This window comes from Dendrobates tinctorius, unplaced genomic scaffold (assembly GCF_039654945.1).
Source record: "Dendrobates tinctorius isolate UK_male_01 unplaced genomic scaffold, ASM3965494v1 ptg000034l, whole genome shotgun sequence".
Taxonomy (NCBI): Eukaryota; Metazoa; Chordata; class Amphibia; order Anura; family Dendrobatidae; genus Dendrobates; species Dendrobates tinctorius.
In genome coordinates, this window is record NW_027361702.1 from 23,195,603 (window position 1) to 23,217,198 (window position 21,596).

Consider the following 21,596-nt stretch of genomic DNA (forward strand, 5'->3'; position numbering starts at 1 on the left):
TGATAACCGCCTGTATGTAGCAGAGCCGATGAAAGTACTGCACCTTCTAGTCTCTCATGAAGACTAGTGAAGCATGCAAAAAGTTTTTTTTTTATTATATAACTTTAATAAAAAAAAAAAAAGTTAAAATCACCCCTTTCATCCCATTCAAAAAACACGTACATAGGCATTGCCGCGTTCAGAATCGCCCGATCAATATAGAAAAAAAATTAACCCGATCGTTAAAAGGCATAACGAGAAAAAAATTCAAAACGCCAGAATTACTTTTTTTGGTCGCTGCAAAATTGCATTAAAATGCAATATTGGACGATCAAAAGATCATATCTGCACCAAAATGGTACCATTAAATATATCAGCTTGGCGTGCAAAAAATAAGCCCTCACCCGACCCCAGATCACGAAAAATGGAGATGCTACAGGTCCGTTTTTTTTTTTTTTTTTTTTTTTATACTCTACACTACACAAAACTTTGGATTTTTTACCTCTTAAACAAAAAATAACCTAGACATGTTTGGTGTCTGTGAACTCGTAATGACCTGGAGAATCATGAATGGCTGGTCAGTTTTAGCATTTAGTGAACATGGTTTAAAAAAAAAAAAAAAAAACAAGCAGCCCTCGCATGGCCATTTTTGCCAAAAAATAAAAAAAAGTTCTGGCTCTGGGAAGAAGGGGAGCAAAAAATGAAAATGGAAAAACAAAAAATACCTCTGGTCGTTAAAGGGGGAAAAAACCCAAGCTCTTCCCAAAATTACAAGTCATTTGAAGGAACACATGAGCATTTTGTCTGCAAGAAATCAGGGCACCTAAAGGTTGACTGCAAAGACCAGAAAGCTAGAATGAACCAGTTGAAAAAGCAAAGGATTAATACTGCCATTACGGAATAATGCAACACTTCAGGCACTGAAGCTGAATTGTTAAAGCAAGTACATCAAAGCATATGTGACACCCCAGAGTCCGGTTGTCACAGTGACATCGCCTCCCTCTAAGAGGTGAAGTAATGCTTGGAGGCAGAAAAGGGACCCCCATGCCAGGCAGCATAGTTTTAATCACAATTTCCTGCTGCAGGTCAGAAAAGGGAGCTGCCTTATAAATTCTGGCCAGCAAAGGGGGTTGGTGAGTCAGCTAGAGGTGAGCTGAGGGGGTTGTCATGGAAACGAGGGGAGCTGTGAGGAGAAATAACAAGACAGTTAAAACGTGAGGACGTGAGGTAAAAAGACCTTTCTAGAATATCCTGTCAGATGAAGACAGGGAGCTGATCTGAGAGGAGCTCAATAGGCAGAGTTGATCTGTGAAGAGCGAAAGGACAAGAGCAGAGACTGAGAGACTCTAGGGAAGCTAAAATACTGCATATAGCAGACCCCTGAGTAAAGCGCTAATAAAGAGAAAAGGGACTTCAGAGTCCTAGGCTAACAGGAGCTGTATGTCCTGATAGCTGAATCTGAAAGTACAGGGGATGATAAATTCCTATGCACATTGAACACCTGAGGGCACGTCAGCGGATAAGGAGCCCGGGGCTGATGGTGAAAAGGACGGTACCCGTGGAATAGGCTCACACTGACAGCCGTACAGGTTAGTGAAACCATCACGAATAGAGGGTCAAAGCAAAGTTATATACAGCGTAGACCCACACACAAAGCGCAGAAAGGAAGGTCCTAAATCCCCACTTGGCAAGGTGGATCCCCTGAATGCCTCCAAGCGAGCCAGACTCATTCCATCACCTGTATGTTGTACTCCAGACTGCAACCAATTACCTGTAAAAGGTAAAGAAACTGCACCTCTCTGTGTCTCTCATTTATCTGCACCCCAACGTTCACAGCCATTTTTACTATTTATTTAACATCTTTGCCCTGGGACTACAGCCCTACCTGTGGAGGGCTACAACATCATAGCTGCGCCCAACATCCATCCCAGAGAAGCATCATCGCAGCGCTGGTCACCTCTGACTAGAATACCACAGGTGGCGCAACATAGTTCAACATCTAATAACTTTATTTTCATTTTTACCACATAAATACCACACAACTTTCCCCTATTTTATTACTGGATGCCTCTGGGCCACGGACCGGGTCGCCGTAGCCGTGACACCGTCCCCCATGGAAGTAGACGGGCCCGGTACCGAGTACCCCCGCAGGTCCCGCGGGGCGCTCCACATGCATGTTGTATAGACTCTGGGGCAACTAGCCATGACTAGAGTTGAGCGATACCGTCCGATACTTCAAAGTATCGGATCGGAATGGATCGGCCGATCTTAAAAAAAAAAGTATCGGTATCGCCGATTCCGATACCGGAAGTCCCATTCAAGTCTATGGGACTTCCGGTATCGGAATAAGAAAAATCCTGTTTTTCCCTTGTACAGCCTCTCTGGGGTCTGTACGGGCCTTTCGGGGGGCTGTGCCGGCATCGTCCGATGGGACTACAAGTCCCATCGGGCGATGCCTGCTACCATGACAGTGATTGACACATTAGCCAATGATGGGACAGTAGTAGTCCCATCATCCGGCTAATGTGTTGAATGTAAAAAAAAAAAAAAAAATTACATGCTACATATACATACAACATGCATACTACATACATGCTACATTCATACTACATACTACATACATGCTACATTCATACTACATACATACTACATATATACTACATGCATGCAACATGCATACTACATGCAACATACATACTACATATATACTACATGCATGCAACATGCATACTACATGCTACATACATACTACATATATACTACATACATACTACATATATACTACATACATACTGCATGCTACATACATACCACATACATACTACATATATACTACATATATACATACTACATGCATGCTACATACATACTACATGCTACATACATACTACATATATACTACATGCATGCTACATACATACTGCATGCTACATGCAAGCTACATGCTACATGCAAGCTACATACATACTACATGCTACATACATACCACATATATACTACATACATACTACATACAATACATTCATACAATACATACATAGACATACAGTACATATAACATAGAGTAACATACTTACCAATACTTGTCACATTGTTCCCCGAAGCCATTGTCTTTTACGGAATAAATATTAACATAACAAACCACAAAAATACTCACCCACGATCCGAAGCAGTCCACGAGTGTGTCCCACGACGATCTTGGGTAGAGAACTGCAGCATCAGCTGTTGCTGCCGTTCTCTACGGGCTGCAGGAATCCAATGACGGAAGGTAGGTATCCTTCCCACACAGCAATGGCATAAAGTGAGACTAGGGACTTTTTTTTTTTTTTTTTTAAGTGGCGGAGGAATACAGTGCGGAAGGATACCTACCTTCCGTCATTGGATTCCTGCAGCCCCTAGAGAACGGCAGCAACAGCTGATGCTGCAGTTCTCTACCCAAGATCGTCGTGGGACACACTCGTGGACTGCTTCGGATCGTGGGTGAGTATTTTTGTGGTTTGTTATGTTAATATTTATTCCGTAAAAGACAATGGCTTCGGGGAACAATGTGACAAGTATTGGTAAGTACGTTACTCTATGTTATATGTACTGTATGTCTATGTATGTATTGTATGAATGTATTGTATGAATGTATTGTATGTATGTAGTATATATGTGGTATGTATGTAGCATGTAGTATGTATGTAGCATGCATGTAGTATATATGTATGTAGCATGTAGTATGTATGTAGCATGCATGTAGTATATATGTAGTATGTATGTAGCATGTATGTAGCATGCATGTAGTATATATGTAGTATGTATGTAGCATGTATGTAGCATGCATGTAGTATGTATGTAGTATGTATGTGGCATGCATGTGGTATGTATGTAGTATGTATGTAGTATGTATGTGGCATGCATGTGGTATGTATGTAGTATGCATGTAGTATATATGTAGTATGTATGTAGTATGCATGTAGTATATATGTAGTATGTATGTAGCATGCATGTAGTATATATGTAGTATGTATGTAGTATATATGTAGCATGTAGTATGTATGTGGCATGCATGTAGTATGTATGTGGTATGTATGTAGTATGTATGTAGTATGTATGTATGTAGTATGTATGTAGTAGTATGTATGTAGTATGTATGTAGTAGTATGTATGTGGTATGTATGTGGTATGTATGTAGTATGTATGTAGTATGTATGTGGTATGTATGTGGTATGTATGTAGTATTTTTTTTTTTTTTTTTTTTTTTTTTTTTAACATTTAACACATTAGCCGGATGATGGGACTACTACTGTCCCATCATTGGCTAATGTGTCAATCACTGTCATGGTAGCAGGCATCGCCAGATGGGACTTGTAGTCCCATCGGACGATGCTTGCACAGACCCCCGGACATCAGCGCAGCCCCCCGGCAGGCCGGCACAGCCCCCCGGCAGGCCGGTACAGACCCCCACAGGGTGCACAGACCACCGGCAGGCCGGCACAGCCCCCCGGCAGGCCGGTACAGACCCCCACAGGGTGCACAGACCACCGGCAGGCCGGTACAGACCTCGGGCAGTCCACACAGCCCCCCCGGCAGGCCGGCAGAGACCCCCGGAAGGCCCGAAATGACGGCGCATCATGATGCGCACACACCGCGCATCATGATGACGTCAGGCTGTCAATCAACTTTGAACTTCCGATTCCGATGCCGACTTCCGATATTGAAAAAATATCGGAAGTCGGTATCGGAATTCCGATACAGCAAGTATCGGCCGATACCCGATACTTGCGGTATCGGAATGCTCAACACTAGCCATGACTCATGACAAATTTCTTCAGCAACTTTGAGCAAAGTCAGAGAAAGTGATATTGGCTAATGGTCAGTATATGAATTCAAAAGGAAAAAAATTTAAAAATTTGTAGCAGCTAAAAGGCAATGAAAGTGTATATACTGCTAAACATGAACAGCACAAGGATAGCATACATGTATGGCACAGGAGTTGTGCACATAGAGACCCAGAAGCAATAAGATAGTAAAAAACAATAAACAAAAAAAACAACAACAACTTGTGGATGCTATTACAGTAGATCTGTGTAATCAGACAATGAAATGTACAAGCTGTCTTAAAAGGGAAAATGTCAAGAAAACCACCATGGTTACTTACCGGTAGCCGGTTTTTCCGGAACCCATGACAGCACCACATGAGAGGGATCCGCCCCGCCAGGACAGGAACCTACTGAGACATAAGGGGCGGCACCTCTCCCCCGCTTCAGTTGGGTTACAGAGCATTGAGAGGACTTCCCGGTTAGTTACATGTTTATCCAACACCACAACACTCAAAACACCCTACTAATTGTGCACACCATACAGTGAAAAAGGGGGGGAATGTACGGGTGCTGTCATGGGTTCCGGAAAAACCGGCTACCGGTAAGTAACCATGGTGGTTTTCCCTTCACCCATGACAGCACCACATGAGAGATTTTTGGAGACTTCGAAACACCTTAGGGAGGGACCACCGCTTGCAGCACCCTTCTACCAAAGGTTAAGTCAGCAGAGGAGGATAGATTTAATCTATAGTGCTTAAAGAAGGTTGAAGGTGAGGCCCAGGTAGCGGCCTTACAAATTTGTTCGATTGATACCTCTGCCTTTTCAGCCCAGGAGGTCGCCACGGCTCTGGTGGAATGAGCCTTGATGCCGTCAGGAATCGGGATACCACTAGCTGAATAGGCTAAACTAATGGCTTCCCTGATCCATCTAGCAATAGTCCCTTTTGAAACCCCATAGCCTTTCCTGGCACCCTGAAAAGCTACGAATAGGGACTGTGACCTCCTCCACTGGCTAGTGGCAGATATATATTCTACAAGAGCTCTTTTAACATTCAGACTATGGAATTTTTCCTCCCCCAGATTTTTTGGATTTTCGCAAAAGGATGGAAGAACAATTTCCTGACCCCGATGGAAATCTGACACTACCTTGGGCAGATAACTGGGGTCTGTTCTTAACACTACCCTATCCTGAAAGACTTGCGTATAAGGAGGATTTACTGAGAGAGCCTGTAAGTCGCTTATCCTGCGGGCTGATGTGAGGGCTACTAACAGGATCGTTTTTAGGGTCAAAAACTTTAGGGGTAGCTGATGTAATGGCTCATACGGTTCTTTTGTAAGGGCTTCTAACACCAGGCTTAAATCCCAGGGGGCTATTCTAGGTATTGGAATAGGTCTAGCTCTATGGCAGGATTTAATAAATCTGGCTATCCACCTATCTGATGCCAGTTTGCAATTGTAGAGCGCCCCTAGTGCCGACACCTGAACCTTAAGTGTGTTTACTGCTAACCCCATCTGCAACCCAGATTGTAAGAACTCTAGGATGTCACTAATCGGAGGTTCTTTCCCTAACGGCTTACCCAAGAACTGTAGGAACTTATCCCATGTTCTGCCGTAGATGTTAGTAGTCACCGGTTTCCTGCTTTTTTGCAGAGTGGCCACCAGCCCAGGGGAGAACCCCCTATCTATTAAAAGCGACCTTTCAAATTCCACGCCGTCAGATGGAATCCTTTGACCTGAGCGTGTAATATTGGACCCTGAACTAGTAGGTCCGGGATTTCTGGCAGAACCCAAGGATCGGAGAGGGACATCTTCCGTAGCAGAGCGAACCAGGGCCTTTTTGGCCAAAATGGAGCTATTAGAATCACCCTGGCTTGATCGTTTCTGATTTTTCTTACCACAGTCGGGATCAGAGCTACTGGGGGGAACGCGTAAGCCAGTCTGAAGTTCCACTGGATGTGCAATGAGTCCACTGCCCATGGGTTTTCCCTTGGGTTTAGAGAGCAGAACCTGTTTGCCTGTTGTGCTTGTTTGCAAAGAGGTCTATCACCGGTTCCCCCCAAAGCTGAATTAACTTTTGAAAAATGGATCGGTTTAGTGCCCATTCTCCTTGCCTCAGGGTATTGCGACTCAGGAAATCTGCCTCTATGTTTTCTGCCCCTTTTATGTGTAGGGCTGTCACGGAGTGTAGGTGATCCTCTGCCCTGCTCAGAATGTTTGTTGCTGCTTCCATTAAGGAGTGTGATCTTGTCCCTCCTTGGTGGTTGATGTATGCCACTGCTACCTTGTTGTCTGACATGATGCGTACATCTTGACCCTGGAGTAGCGGAATGAAGTGGTTTAGGGCCTTGCCCACTGCCCACAGTTCTCTCAGGTTGGAGGATGCCTTCCTTTCTTGAGGTGTCCAGGAACCCTGACCTATGAGGCCCCTTAGGTGTGCCCCCCACCCCGAGGAGCTTGCATCTGTTAAAATTATATCTGTCGCCTGTCTGTCCCATGGTATTCCTAAGGTCAGATTTGTCTCGTTCAACCACCAGTTGAGAGAGTCTCTGGTTTTTAAGGAAAGCTCCAGCTTTCCTTCCAAATGCCCTCTTAGCGATCTTTGTGCTCTTAGTATCTCCCTCTGGAGTTGCTGGGTGTGAAACTGAGCCCACCTGACCGCCGGAATACAGGATGTTAGGGTACCTAGCAGGGACATTGCTTTTCTTAATGTCATACATGGTTGGTTTCGGCCCGCCAAGGCCAGATTTTGCACCTTCTCTATCTTGGACTCTGGGAGCAGACACTCTTGCCTTTCTGAGTCCAGTATAAATCCTAGGAAGGTCTGTTTCTTTAGGGGTTGTAATTTTGATTTTTTGAAATTGACTATCCACCCTAACTCTTGCAAGGTGTTGATCACCTGAGTCAGCTGTGCTGTACAGTGGTCCTCTGAACTGCCCACTATAAGAAAATCGTCCAGGTATGGTATTATGACCGTATCGTGAATCCGGAGAAAGGCTGTCACTTCCGCTATGACCTTGGTGAAGACCCTCGGGGCTATGGATATGCCAAACGGAAGAGCCCTGAACTGAAAGTGCCTTAGTGTGCCCTGAATATAAAGCGCTACCCTCAGGTATTTCTGGTAATCTGGATGGATAGGGATGTGGTAATACACATCCTTTAAATCGACTACGGCCATGAAGCAATCTTGATGTAGCAGCTTCACTGCCGTAGTTACTGATTCCATCTTGAAGGTCGGGTTCTTTATCCATAGATTGAGGCGTCTGAGATTTATGATTGTCCTGAATGACTGATCCGGTTTTTTTATTAGGAAAAGGGGCGAATAAAACCCCTTTCCTTCCTGTAAGCGTGGCACCTCGGACAGTACCAGCTTGTCTATCAGGCTCAGGATTTCTGTTTCTAAGGCCAGTTGTTCTTCGGTCATCTTCCTGATAGGTGTGATGACGACCACGGATTTTGGCTGACGAATAAAGGGGATTTTCAGGCCTTCTTTTAGGATGCTCAGAATCCAGGTGTTGGAGGAGATCTTTTCCCAGGCCTGGAAAAAGAGTGCCAATCTCGCTCCTACTGGAATACTGGCGTCACTGTGGTGACTTTTTGGAGGTGGAGGTGCCTCCACCAAACATAAACCCTGATTCTTTCTTCTTTTTATCCTCCCATCTTCTCCTGTCAGCGGGAGGACGTCCTCTATTGAATCTTCCCCTCCGAAAGGGCTGTCTCCTCTGATCCATAGGGAATCTGGGGAAGCCTTTTTTCTTATCGCCTGCTTTCTCCAGAATATCGTCCAAGTTTTTGCCGAACAGGAATCGGCCATCGCAGGGGAGAGAGCACAATTTGGCCTTGGACTGAAGGTCACCCGGACAGCCTTTAAGCCATAACGCGCGTCTAGCAGCATTTGATAGTGACGCTGCTCTGGCTGTTAATCGCATAGAGTCCGCCGAGGTATCTGCCAGAAAAGCCGCTGCCCCGTGCAAGAGATACATGTCTGATAAGATCTTCTCTCTTGGGACCCTTGACGCCAGCTTCTCTTCTAACTGCTGCAGCCAGATCATGAGGGAACGTGCCGTGCAGGTGCCCGCTATCGCCGGCTTAAGACCTCCTGCTGTTGCTTCCCATGCGTGCCTCAAATATGAGTCCGCTTTTTTGTCTAGCGGGTCTCTAAGAACCCCTGCGTCTTCCAAGGGCAGGGCCGACCTTTTGGAAGACCTGGACACCGCTGCATCTATTTTTGGGACTTTGTCCCATATTTCCGTATCCTTGTATTCAAAGGGGTATCGCCTCTTAGAAGCGGATGGAAGGGCCCCCGATTTTTCAGGCTTTTTCCACTCCTTCTCAATAAGCGCCTGGATTTTCGCGTTTACTGGAAAGGTTCGTTTTTTCCTCTCCTGAAGCCCCCCAAACATGACGTCCTCTAGGGTTTTGGCCGCCCTTTCTTCCTGTAGGCCCATTGTGGTTCTAATGGCCTTTAGGAGGGCATCTGTATCTTCTACAGGGAAACATGGCTTACCCCCTGTGTCACTATCTGAGGAGTCTGAGGAGAATGATTTTTCCGCCTGAGATGATACTGATGCGGAATCTGAGGGGGAACTAGGGAAATCCTTCCTGCTTTTTTTCCCTTTTTTCAATAAGGACTTAATTGAGCCTTCCATTTCTGACCTGAGGGCAGATATTAGATTGGCTGCGAAACTAGGCGCTTCCTCCGCCATAGTTCGCTGAATGCACGAAGCACAGAGATCTTTTTGCCAGTCTCTTGCTAGGGGAGATTTACATATAGCACAATCCCTATTGTTCTTCTTGCTTCCTGCTTTTCTGGGCCTTTCCTACAGGGTGAAGCATACAATAGAAAAACCCCCTATTAATATACTGCTGACATTCACGAAGATCACTCACCACCCGTAATCAAGGGTACCGGATTTGGAGGCTGCGTCGGAGCACCTGACCCGCGCTCTTTGGACCTTGAGGAGTGCCCCGACCTGCGGCTGGGGCGACTGCTGCTTGAATGGCTTCCATGCTTTCTGCCAGAGGGCTGTGAGGGAGGCAGGGACGCTGAACGTTCCTGCTCGGACTCCATCTTGCACCGCCGATCTACCGCTGTCTTCCCCTTTTAATTTGCATGCCTCCGCCTGGTGAGCGTCTTCCTCCCCTCCCCCCTGCGACCGCCGGCCCAGCGCTTCAGAAAGCCGGCCGGCGTCGCACCCGGCGCCATTACACCGTCGCCTTCTGCTGACGTCAGCCGGCGCACCCAGCATTCCAAGCGCCGCTGACGTCAGCGGCCGGAAGACGCCAGCGTCTCTCCCCTGCCACGGGGATCGAGATGCGGCGTGCGCGAGGGGAGGGCGGCGCGGTGGGGGCTTCCCGGAGCCACCAGGATCCCATCCACGCCCGCACGAACCCGGAGCCCCAGGGACCCCGGGGACTGCGCTTCCAGGACCCGACGGCCGGCGCTACAGGTAAGCTACCTGTTCTTCCCGCGCCGGGACGGGCCTGGGTCTTCTTTCTCTTCGCCCATGACAGGCACCGCCACAGTGGGATTCCTTCCAGGACAGGAACCCAACTGAAGCGGGGGAGAGGTGCCGCCCCTTATGTCTCAGTAGGTTCCTGTCCTGGCGGGGCGGATCCCTCTCATGTGGTGCTGTCATGGGTGAAGGGAAAATCCTTTTCCCAAGAATAGTACTAGAAAATCAGGACAAGTTCTGGACTTAATGCACACAGATGTTTGTAGTCCAACCAGTACTCAAACTCCTGGAAAGAAGAGATATTTTCTCACATTTATGAATCATGCAATATGTACAATAGTCTGATTCACAGAAAAGATAATAGTGGATATACAGAGGAGCAAAACAAATGCAAAAGTAGGATACTAACTGGTAATAGAGTTTTTTGTTCCCCTGATGGGATTGCAAAATTGCATCCGATTAAAAAAAAACAAAAACGCATGAGACATGAAAAAAAAATGTTTCAGTTCACCCCTTAGCATCCTCCAGATAGCAGGAACCACACGTCGCACGGAGCCGCCCTGGCCTGGCGGATACAAGTCCAAACACACAGTAATCTCCAGCGATCTCAAAACACATGAGACAGCTGCAGCAGGACAGTTCACAAGACCAGAGAAAAGCTTGATCCAGGTAAATGATGTATATACCGGCACTGCTGATACTTCCCGATAGCCTGGAGTTTTTCTTAAAGTTTTATTTATACAGGTTACACAAGACAAAACCTAATGCTAGCATTAGGTTTTATCCTGAAGAGGTACCATGTGACTTAGAAACATGTGGACTTTAAAAACCTGAATAAAACTGTTCAGGAACTTTCCGATATCCTAGAATCTTCATCAACAGCGTATATTTACCTGGATCAAGCCAACAGCAACAAATTAATATCTCACTGGAGTATATAACCAAATTTTGGAGAATAGTAAAAATTCTGAATGTAGATAATGAAACTGAATATACAAGTAATGACAAAGCATTTTAAAAAAAAAAAAAAAAAGACAAAATAGCAAAGTATTTCCGACCACTGTATCCTACAACCCAGAATAAAATGATATAGTGGATAGGAACTGGACACCTTGTGAAAGTGTGTCATTTGATTCAGATTTCCCAACAAATTGGGGCAAAGAATCAGGACAGCGTGCCATCTTCAAAACAGACTACCAGGTAAAGCTACTGAGAAAACTCCATCTGAGCAATGGAGCAGCAAGACGACTGAACTACAACACATAAGAATATTCGGAAGTAAAGTATTGATACGTTTTCCCTTAGGGAATAAGTACAAAGTGAGAATCTCACGCAAAAGGTATCCTGGTGGGCTCCACTGAAATCCAGAAATGAGCAAGGTCACAATAAGCAGAGATGCAATGATTGATGAGAACTTTGTGCAGCTCAAGTTTGACATCATACAATTAGTCCAGCTGAAGTAATCTCAGGCTCAAAAAAAAAAAAAAAAGGGAACCTGAAGTCAGATCATGAAAATCAAATCAAGGGTATACCAGCTAAGGCCGGTTTCACATTCGCGCTTTTGAGCGCAGCGACGGCCTGCGCACGGCCGCCGCTAAGCCCCGCCTCCACCGGTATCTCCGCCTCCGGGCGCATGACGCTGCATGTGTCGTGCGTCCCCGATCTTCATCACAGAGGGCGCAGGCTGCACACAGTCTGCGTTTGGCGGCGCATGCGTCCTTTTGACGGTGCGCCGAGCAGCGCCAAACGCAACCTGTTGCATTTTGGTTGTGCTCGGCGCACCGTCAAAAGGACGCATGCGCCGCCAAATGCAGACTGTGCGCAGACTGCGCACGGCCTGCGCCCTCTGTGATGAAGATAGGGGACGCACGACGCATGCAGCGTCATGCGCCCGGAGGCGGAGATACCGGTGGATGCGGGGCAGGGCTTAGCGGCGGCCGTGCGCAGGCCGTCGCTGCGCTCAAAAGCGCGAGTGTGAAACCGGCCTAAGTGTCTACCCTACTTTGTCAAAACAATAACCAGAGTGAGAGGTGCAGCCATGACCTGAGATTTGACAACTACCTGTCCATGAAAAACTGAAGTGGCTTAATGCTGCTAATGGGTTTATAAAGACCAATTAGGACTCTGAAGGCAAGATTTAAAGCAAGATTAGATGCAAAAGGATATTCTCAGAAATAATGTTGAAGATTATGAGGCCACATTTTCTCCAGTTGCCAAGCAGACCACATTTAGGACTCTAAGGGTGTGTGCACACTCTGCGGATTGTCCTGCGGATTTTTCCACGCGGATTTGTCAAAAAATGCAGATAAATCCGCAGGTCAAAAGACCTGCGGTTTATCTGCAGTTTTTCTGCGGTTCAGCCTGCGGGTTTCCCCTGCGGTTTGACACCTGTAATGGAACAGGTGCCAAACCGCTGCGGAATCCGCACAAAGAATTGATATGCTGCGGTTTTGAAACCGCAGCAAATCCGCACGGAAAAATCCACAGTCTGCACGGCAGTTTTCATTTTGCATTGATTTTAATGGTACTGTACACAGCAGCAGAAACTGCTGCGGATCCGCAGGACCAAAACCGAATCTGCAGCGTGTGTACACACCCTAATGGCTATAGCTGCTCTACAGAAGAGGCTCGTCAGATATTTGAACATAAAACTGCCTTTTTAAAAGGGCAACATTGAAAAGAACGTTCATATAACCCTTAGGCTATGTGCACACGTAGTTTGATGTCCTACGTATTTTTCCGCTTGGATTTGGAAAAATCCGCAGGTAAATTCTCAGGTCAAAAGACCTGCGGTTTCCCTGCAGATTAGCCTGCGGTTTAGTCCTGCGGTTTCACACCTCTACAATGGAGAAGGTGTGAAACCGCTGCGGATTCCGCACAAAGAAAAGACATGCTGCGGATTTGAAAGCGCAGCAAATCCGCGCAGAAAAATCAGCAGCATGTGCACAGCGTTTTTCAGTTTACCATTGAAAACAATGGTACTGTACAACGCACCTAAATCTGCTGCGGACCCGCAGGTCCAGGGTCAAGCAGATAGTGTTTATACACTAAATGTACAGATATAAAAATATACATCTGCTTTCTATTTGGATGATTTGATTATGGTTCATCAAGAGGAACCAAATTGCAAAGATGACATTCTTATCAGTGTTTGTAAAGTAAAGCAGTGGAGATGTGGCATATAGTAATTCAGGTCCAAAGAAAAAAGATTGAAACCTTCTTCTAAGCCAAAAGTGCAAAAATCAACTACAATTCTGAATCAGTTTGAAATATCAGAAGCCAAAAGGTATTAAATACCCAATGGAACCATCCTACGTAAAGTTTGAAGGAGAAGATTATCCGTTATTCAATGAGAAATACATACAGACCAGCTTCTATACATAGCAACTATGACTCACCCAGATATTACAGCAACAATTCAAATACTCTGCAGATATATGTGGAAAAACCATGCTAAAAAAGACAAATTCCATTGAGAGTTTTTATATTTAGATATTGAGTCTTACAAATATCATATATCTGCAATGAGATCTAAAACACAGACTATGTGGATGCAGACATGCAGTCTGGGCTGGTGACAAGTGATCGTAAAACCGACAAGTGGACATTTGTTCAAGCTTGGAGAAAGTTCAATTTCTTGATCTAGCTGAAAACAGGAGTCTGTAGCCTTGTTCTCTACAGAAGCAGAGTATGTGTCTGCAGCCAAAGCAAGTCAAGAGATAATTTGGTTAAACCAATCGTTAAGTGATCTTGGTAATCCACCAACTCAACCGACGGTGATTTATGAAGATAACCAAGGATGCATAAAACTAGCAGGCAGTGAGAAGAGCAATGAGACAACCAAAAACACATTGACATTAAAAGTCACCACCTGCATGATTTAATAAACTGTGGCATAATTGAGTTTGTTCATTTGAAACTGACCACAGATAACGGATTTTATGACAAAACCAGTTCGAGAGCCAAGTGTGAAGAATTGAGAACCTCTATGGGACTAAATGGATAATTAGTTTTAGAGTGAGGGGTGATGGAATTACACTGTGGTGTCATGTTCCTTTTGTTTTTTTTGAGCAGTGTACAATGGGCAATATTCCAAGTCAATCACACTTCTGTGAAATCAACCTGTCCAGTTAAGCAACACTGATTGCCTATCATTTCTACCTGTTGTCTGATGCATTTGCACAACAGCAGGAGAAATTGATTCACAATTAGCAAGACAACCCTAATAAAAAAGCGATGTCTCTTGGAGGTGGGGACCACGGAATATTTCTCGGGTCTCATCCTTTTAGGCTGTTTTCGTCACTTTTGCATTTTTGTCATTGCGCTCATCCCCAGAGGTATAGTAACATGAAGCAGTGTCTACATCCGACAGAAGTTGCTCAGGTAGTGCAGCTCATCCAGGATAGCACACCAATGCCAGCTTTGTCTAGGGTAGCTGTGTCTGTCAGCACTGTCCAGAGCATTGAGCAGATATTAGGAGACAGGCCAGGATATCAGGAGACAGGCCAGTACACCAGGAGACCAACAACCCAGCAGAAGAACAGCTACCTCCTCCTTTGTGCAAGGAGGAACAGTGTCAGAGCCCTGCAAAATGACCTCCGGCAGGTCACAAACATCCATATGTCTGATCAAACAGTCAGAAAGATTCCATGAGGGTGGTATGAGGGCTCTATGTCCACAAGCGGGTGTTATGCTTACAGCCCAACAGGTGAATGGACGATTAGACAATGGCACCCTGTGCTCTTCACAGAAGAGAGCAGGTTCATACTGAGCACATGACAGTCTGGAGACCATTCTGCAACATCTTCCCGCATGACTGGTTTGGCAGTGGGTCAGTAATGGGGTGGGGAGACATTTCTTTGAAGGGCCGCACAGCCCTCCATGTGCTAGCCATAGGAACCCTGACAGCCATTATACACTGGGAAGAGATCCTCAGACCCCATTGTGAGATAATATGAAGGTGAAGAGGGCCCTGGGTTCCTTCTGATGCATGACAATGCTAGGCCTCATGTGGCTGAAGTGTGACAGCAATTCCTGCATGATGAAGGCATTGATGCTATGGACTTGCCTGTCCGTTCCCCAGACCTGAGTCCAATTGATTACATCAGGTCTCATTCCAACCACTAATGCCATGTTGCACCACAGACTGTCCAGGAGGTGACTGATGCTTTAACCAGGTCTGGGAGGAGATCCCTCAGGAGAACATCCGCCATCTCATCAGGAGCATGCCCAGGCGTCGTAGGGAGGTGGAGGCCACACACACACACACACACACACACACTACTGAGCATCATTTCCTTGTCGAGGCATTTTCACTGAAGTTGGATCAGCCTGTAATTTGATTTTCCACTTTGATATTAAGTATCATTCCAAATCCAGACCTCCATGGGATACTAATTTTGATTTACATTGATGGTGTCATGGTCAGATTCGCACACCTTTACCTAGGATATTGCAGCAGGACTTAAAACACAAGAAAAAGATTTCTATAGGGCAAATATGATAAAGTTGGGCAGCAGGATTCAAGCAGTCACCTCTACGTTTCCGGGCCAGGTATCTACATCTTATCTGATGGTAACCCAAGGGCAGCATGTCCGACTGAACAGGACATCACTAGACTGGGGCGCTCAGGGTACTCCAGTCTGATGGCCAATTGCTTGCAAGACTTAATTACTGTAAATAATTTCCCCTCATTTTACATTTCATGGAACATCAGATTAGAGATGTCACTTACCCCATGACCAAATCCCTTAACGAAGCCTCGTCCCATCCTCCCAAAAGTTTTGAAAAACTGATGGGTAAAATGTTGAGCAAAGAAGGCAAACATCAAATTTGTGTTCTGTGGATCAGGAATAAACTTCTGTCTTTTCAGGAACGTCTCGACCAGCAGAGTGGGGTTTGGAAGCTCCAGTTTTCCTGCACAAAGAAAGGAAGATACAAGTGTTACATTGTTCCAGTGGTCTGACTTAAGTCTGAAGTATGAAGCACAACACAAATTTGCTACATTTGAAATGATACTTAAGGTAATCATCAACGTCATTATGCTGCTCTCAGAAGACCCAGATTCCAGCAATGTATCACTTACTGGGCTTCTTGCTATAGTTTTTTTTATAGTCTCCAGGCGCGCAGTTCATCACCTATAGGGCTGCCAAGCACTGCTCTCTGCCATTTCAAGCAGCCCCATAATAAATGAATAGGGTGGTTGGTGATGCATTCATTCTCTGCTCCATTTAGTAACAAAAAAAAACAAAAAAACAAAAAAAACATAAAATCACATTTTTGCAACCTACAGCTTACACTAGCGAGAGAAAAGAACGCAGTCCTCCAACCATCGCTAGCAGTCCCATTCAGAATTCAGCATCTTCAGAGCAAACGTCATGGGATCATAGGGAGGTGAGCGGGGGGGGCACAGCAGCAATCTGAAAGTTTAGCCCTACCCCATGCATGGAAGATAATACCCAGAAAAATATTGTGCACATGGTGATTTAGTGCCGACGTTGGCAGTTTCTCTTGCAAGCAAAGCCAGGTGCCAACATACCGTGATGCCATGCATCCATGTGAGGGAATCCAACAATAGAAAGGAGAATGGGTGGATTGCATAAATCCTAACCGCTCAGGTACAGACAAGTCGCACTACAGGTAGGAACATTGACTGAGGCTGGAATGGGTAGAACGAATAAAATTGCAATTTAGCAAAAACGGTCAGAAGGGTCCAGAAATTCCTAGACGATCTGGAACTAAAATTTGAAGTGTCCATGATTTGTTTTATAGCTGAAGTAACTTACAGATTATAGCCATATCATTTTACAGTGAGCGCAGCCGATATCTTCATATCAGCGTTATGGGCTGCAGATATGGATCACATTATAATATGCAATTTCTGTAACTTTATATAACAATTTCGATAACTTTATCTGTATCCGTCTATAATCCGCAGTAGTGTAGACAGGTTTTACTTATTTGAATTTTTAAGCTTCCTTTAAATACCTGAAAATTGGAACAAAATATTCTGCATCTTTATATTTGCAAAATTTATGTTTCAGCTTACTTCGAGTAGTCTCGAAAGCTTGCAATGTGTTACCATCTTTTCAGTTAGCCATTACAGGTATCAACCACTGAGGACTCTCAATTCTGAATATTTTTGTTTCAACTTACATGCATTAATTCTATGTGGAAGCAAAAGGAAAACGGATATCAGAAACAAGCAGCAACTAAAAATCATCATTGTCAGATTGAGATCCAGGAGGTCAAAATTAATAAATGGCTCATTACTAGAGTTGAGTGACTTTGGTCAGATCGGGTTTCATGAAACAAAATTTGAGTCGGATGAAACTGGTCCGACTAGTGCAAAAAAAAAAAAAACCTTGGCGTTTCGTCCGATACCCGACCCCAAAGCAAGTCAATGGGGAATAAAAGTTGGCATTGAGTGGATGATTGACATCCACGTGTCCAGGGAGGAGAAGACAATCATTTTTTCCTTGTACCCACTTTGTCATCCAAGGGGACGCATGAAAGAACAGATGAAGCTCTTCTCCTCAGTGGACACGTGGATGTCAACCACTCTGCTGGGTGTGACGGCAACGCACTTTAGGTAATCATTGACAGCGGTCCAGGACTAGTTTGGGTGTCTACACACTGGGAATTGATGAAAAATCATTACCACAAGGTTTAAAAAAAACTCATCATACAGGGATTAAAAATGTTATTAGAAGGTAGAAAAAAATGCTCAAGGAGCAAATCCTCTTGTCAATCTCCCTTTAAAATGTTAGATTTGGCCTTTAGTGACTGTTCTATATTCTTGGGTACTACAAATACAGAAACCTTATAACGGTGTGTGCACACGCTGTGGATTGATCCGCACGGATTTTGCAAAATCAACAGGTCCAAAGACCTGCGGTTTATCTGTGGATTAGGCTGCGGTTTTGCCCTGCGGTTTATCACCTCTACAATGGAGGAGATGGTAAACCGCAGCGGAATCCGCAGAAAGAATTGACATGTCAATTCTTTCTGCGGATTAGAAACCGCAGCAAATCAGCACCGTCTGCACTGCGGTTTCCATTTCCCATAGGATATTATGGTACTCTACACCGCAGCAAAACTGCTGCTGATCTGCAGGACCAAAACCACTGCGGATGCACAGCAGAATCCGCAGCGTGCGCACACCCTAACAATTCATTGAGTACAAGCCCTGAATGACAACATTCCTCTAACCTAATACTCTACATTAAAATAGCTCAATATTTTTGTCTCATCCATGAATCCCAGAGCTCAGGATGAACAGACCGGTAAGCCATTCCTGACAATACTACACAATTGTGGCAGCACACCGGAGAACTGTTCTAGATGATTTCCATCCAATGCTTTATCTGTGACCATTTGACCTGAGAACATTCCTTTAAAACTTTGTTTTACTTGTTTGACTGCCCAATAATATATTTTCCAGATATCTGCACATCAAAACTCTAGTAAAAAAAAAAAAAAAATAATCTGAAGTCATCTCCTTGTGGAACACAAAGCTCCCACACCTTACAGAGTCAGGGGGGAAATGCAAGTATCTGCAGATTCCTGGGCTGCGAGATCAACAGTGATCTGATAACCTGGATATAGTCGGCAAGAAGAAGCCGCACTCCCAGCAAACGTTACATATTTCTCTTATTGCATCATGCTTGGATAGTCAGGAATTGTGCGCTACAAATGGAGGAAAGAATTAGCACCCACAGAGGCCAACTTTGATGTATAAACACCAGTGGGTGTCATCTTAAACTTCTGTCTGGACCTGTGCACAAAAATTAGACCTCAGTGTCCCACGGTAACTAAGACTCAATCTAAAAAAAAAAAAAAAAAAAAAAAAAAAAAATATTATTAAATTAAGTATATGTTGTAAAAGTCTACAGAAAAAAAAAAAAAAAAAATTATAATAATGTCATGCAGAGGCTTCCACCTTCATACATACCAGTGTGGAAATTCTGTTGCCATATTTAAAATACATCCTAGAACAAAGGCTGATCAATAAGCAAATTTAGGTAATATGTTACTTTGTCTTCTTTGGCCATCTTTATGCTGAAAGTGCTGGTTTATCTGCCAAGCTCATGCTGTTTTAGTTGCTGATTTGAACTGCAAGTGTAACAAAATCTGTTCTTGCATTACTCTTCCACATTTATACCATTTACAAATGCTCTCCTGTCTGAGCATGGGGAGGGGAGCCGAGGACAGATTATGGCAGACTAAGTTCAAATCAGCTACCAAGACAGCATGAACTAGGCAGGCAAGACAGCACGCTATTAACATAGTAGGAAGCAAAATAAATTCAAAAATTTATGTCTAACCAAACGCCCTCCTTAAGATCCTAGGTTCTGCTTAATATAAAGGCTGATCAATAATTACTCATTGACAAGTTCCCCCAGTGGCTTTACCAGGGAGCTGAACAACAATCCTCATGAAGTAGTCAAATAGCTTCGTTCTTGAGAACCACTCAGTGTTCTATTATATAATATATATAATTTTTATAAAAAAGTAAAAAAAGGTCTGGTGATAATTGCACCAAAATTATGTAGAGATTTTAGCCACATTAACATTATTGCACCAAGAAAGAACAGTTGTTGCAGCCTTGTTAGAGACTTTCCAGACTTTTAGAAAAGCGATTTTCATGGTTATATGCAAGACGCACCAGATTTTAGGCTCCGGTCACACGTTTACAGTTTGCTATTTGCATCTAATTTTTGCCAAATCTTCCAAACTGGAAGACCTTTGTAGACCAGGAAATCAGAACATAGTAACATAGTTATTAAGGTTGAAGGGAGACTAAGTCCATCTAGTTCAACCCGTATCCTATCCTAACATGTTGATCCAGAGGAAGGCAAAAAAAACCCATGTAGCAAACAGTAAGCTTCACATTGGGGAAAAAAATTCCTTCCCGACTCCACATACGGCAATCAGACTAGCTCCCTGGATCAACGCAATATTAAGGAAACTAGTGTATATACCCTGTAATATTATACTTTTCAAGAAAGGCATCCAGTCCCTTCTTAAATTTTAGTAGGGAATCACTCATTACAACATCATATGGCAGAGAGTTCCATAGTCTCACTGCTCTTACAGTAAAGAATCCGCGTCTGTGAGTATGCTTAAACCTTCTTTCCTCCAGACGTAGAGGATGCCCCCTTGTCCCCGTCACAGGTCTAAGAGTAAAAAGATCATTAGAAAGGTCTTTGTACTGTCCCCGCATATATTTATACATTGTAATAAGATCACCACTAAGCCTTCGATTTTCCAAACTAAATAACCCCAAGTGTAATAACCTGTCTTGGTATTGCAGACCCTCTAGTTCCCTAATAACCTTGGTCGCTCCTCTCTGCACCCGCTCCAGATTCAAGATTAATGCCACTTGAACTTTGGTTCTAGTAAAACCGGACCCAAAAAGTTTTTTGTAAAAAAAAAAAACAAAAAAAAAAACCACACACCACACGTTGATGGCTTGGTAAGGGATTTTTTTTTCAGGATTCTTTGTCAAAGAAGTTACCAAAAGTACTGGACATCATTTTTAACATGATTATATTGCATTAACAGAAAGTCACAAATTGCCTCTTGAGGACAACAACCATTTATTGTTTAATGATGATGGGCGACTCAATGGGACCAACCGTGTTCATACAGACACATATGGGTCGCCCTCCCAGGGCTGTGGGGTGCTCTGTACCGGGCTGGTATCTCAGAGGGTAGTGTCACAGTAGCGGTGACCCGGTCCGTGGCCCTGGGCGCCCATGTAAAAGGGGTTGAGAGTGGCTGATGATTAAAGTTTATGAGTGGATGAAACGTGACGCCACCTGTGGTGTTCGGCAACGAAGGTGTTAAGCCGACGCTGCAGACAGATCCTCTGGGACAGATGGTGGGGTGCAGCAATGATGGTGTAACCCTCCACAGGCAGGGCTGTAGTCCCAGGGCAGAGTAGATGAAAAGGGTAGGTGTTGAGGAAGAGGGTGTAGTGTTTGTCCCAGAGATGTAGCAGTGCTGGAGAGTTTGCAGGAAGAAGGCAAGGACACAATAGGGTGCAGTTTATTTTACCTTTACTTTGCTTGGTAAATGCAGTCCAGAATTCCAGAATACAGATGGAACAGAAGCTGGCCGGCCTGGAAGCAACTTAGGAATCTCTCTATGCAGATGGGTTGTGTAGTCTCCTTTCTAGCACTTATTTTAGGTACTTGCAGTACTGTGTTACACTGAAGTTCCACTTGCTTGTTCTCATTTTGAACTCCCTCGTATGGCAGACAGCTGTAGCCTTCCTCGTCTGGCTCACACGTCGCTGTTGTGCCTCCGAGTCTTATGTGGGAATAGAGCATTTACAGCTTCCTATTCCTCTGAT

General features: G+C 44.5%; 1 protein-coding gene across 2 annotated transcripts in view; it reads right to left on the reverse strand.

The window, feature by feature from the left end:
• Positions 1-21,596, reverse strand: part of PTGS1 (prostaglandin-endoperoxide synthase 1) — a 112,118-nt gene that overhangs the window by 22,583 nt on the left and 67,939 nt on the right. For both annotated transcript variants that reach the window (XM_073573143.1, XM_073573142.1), the window contains one exon: positions 15,972-16,153. In XM_073573143.1, coding sequence (XP_073429244.1) covers positions 15,972-16,153 — 182 coding nt within the window. The remainder of the gene's footprint in view (positions 1-15,971; positions 16,154-21,596) is intronic.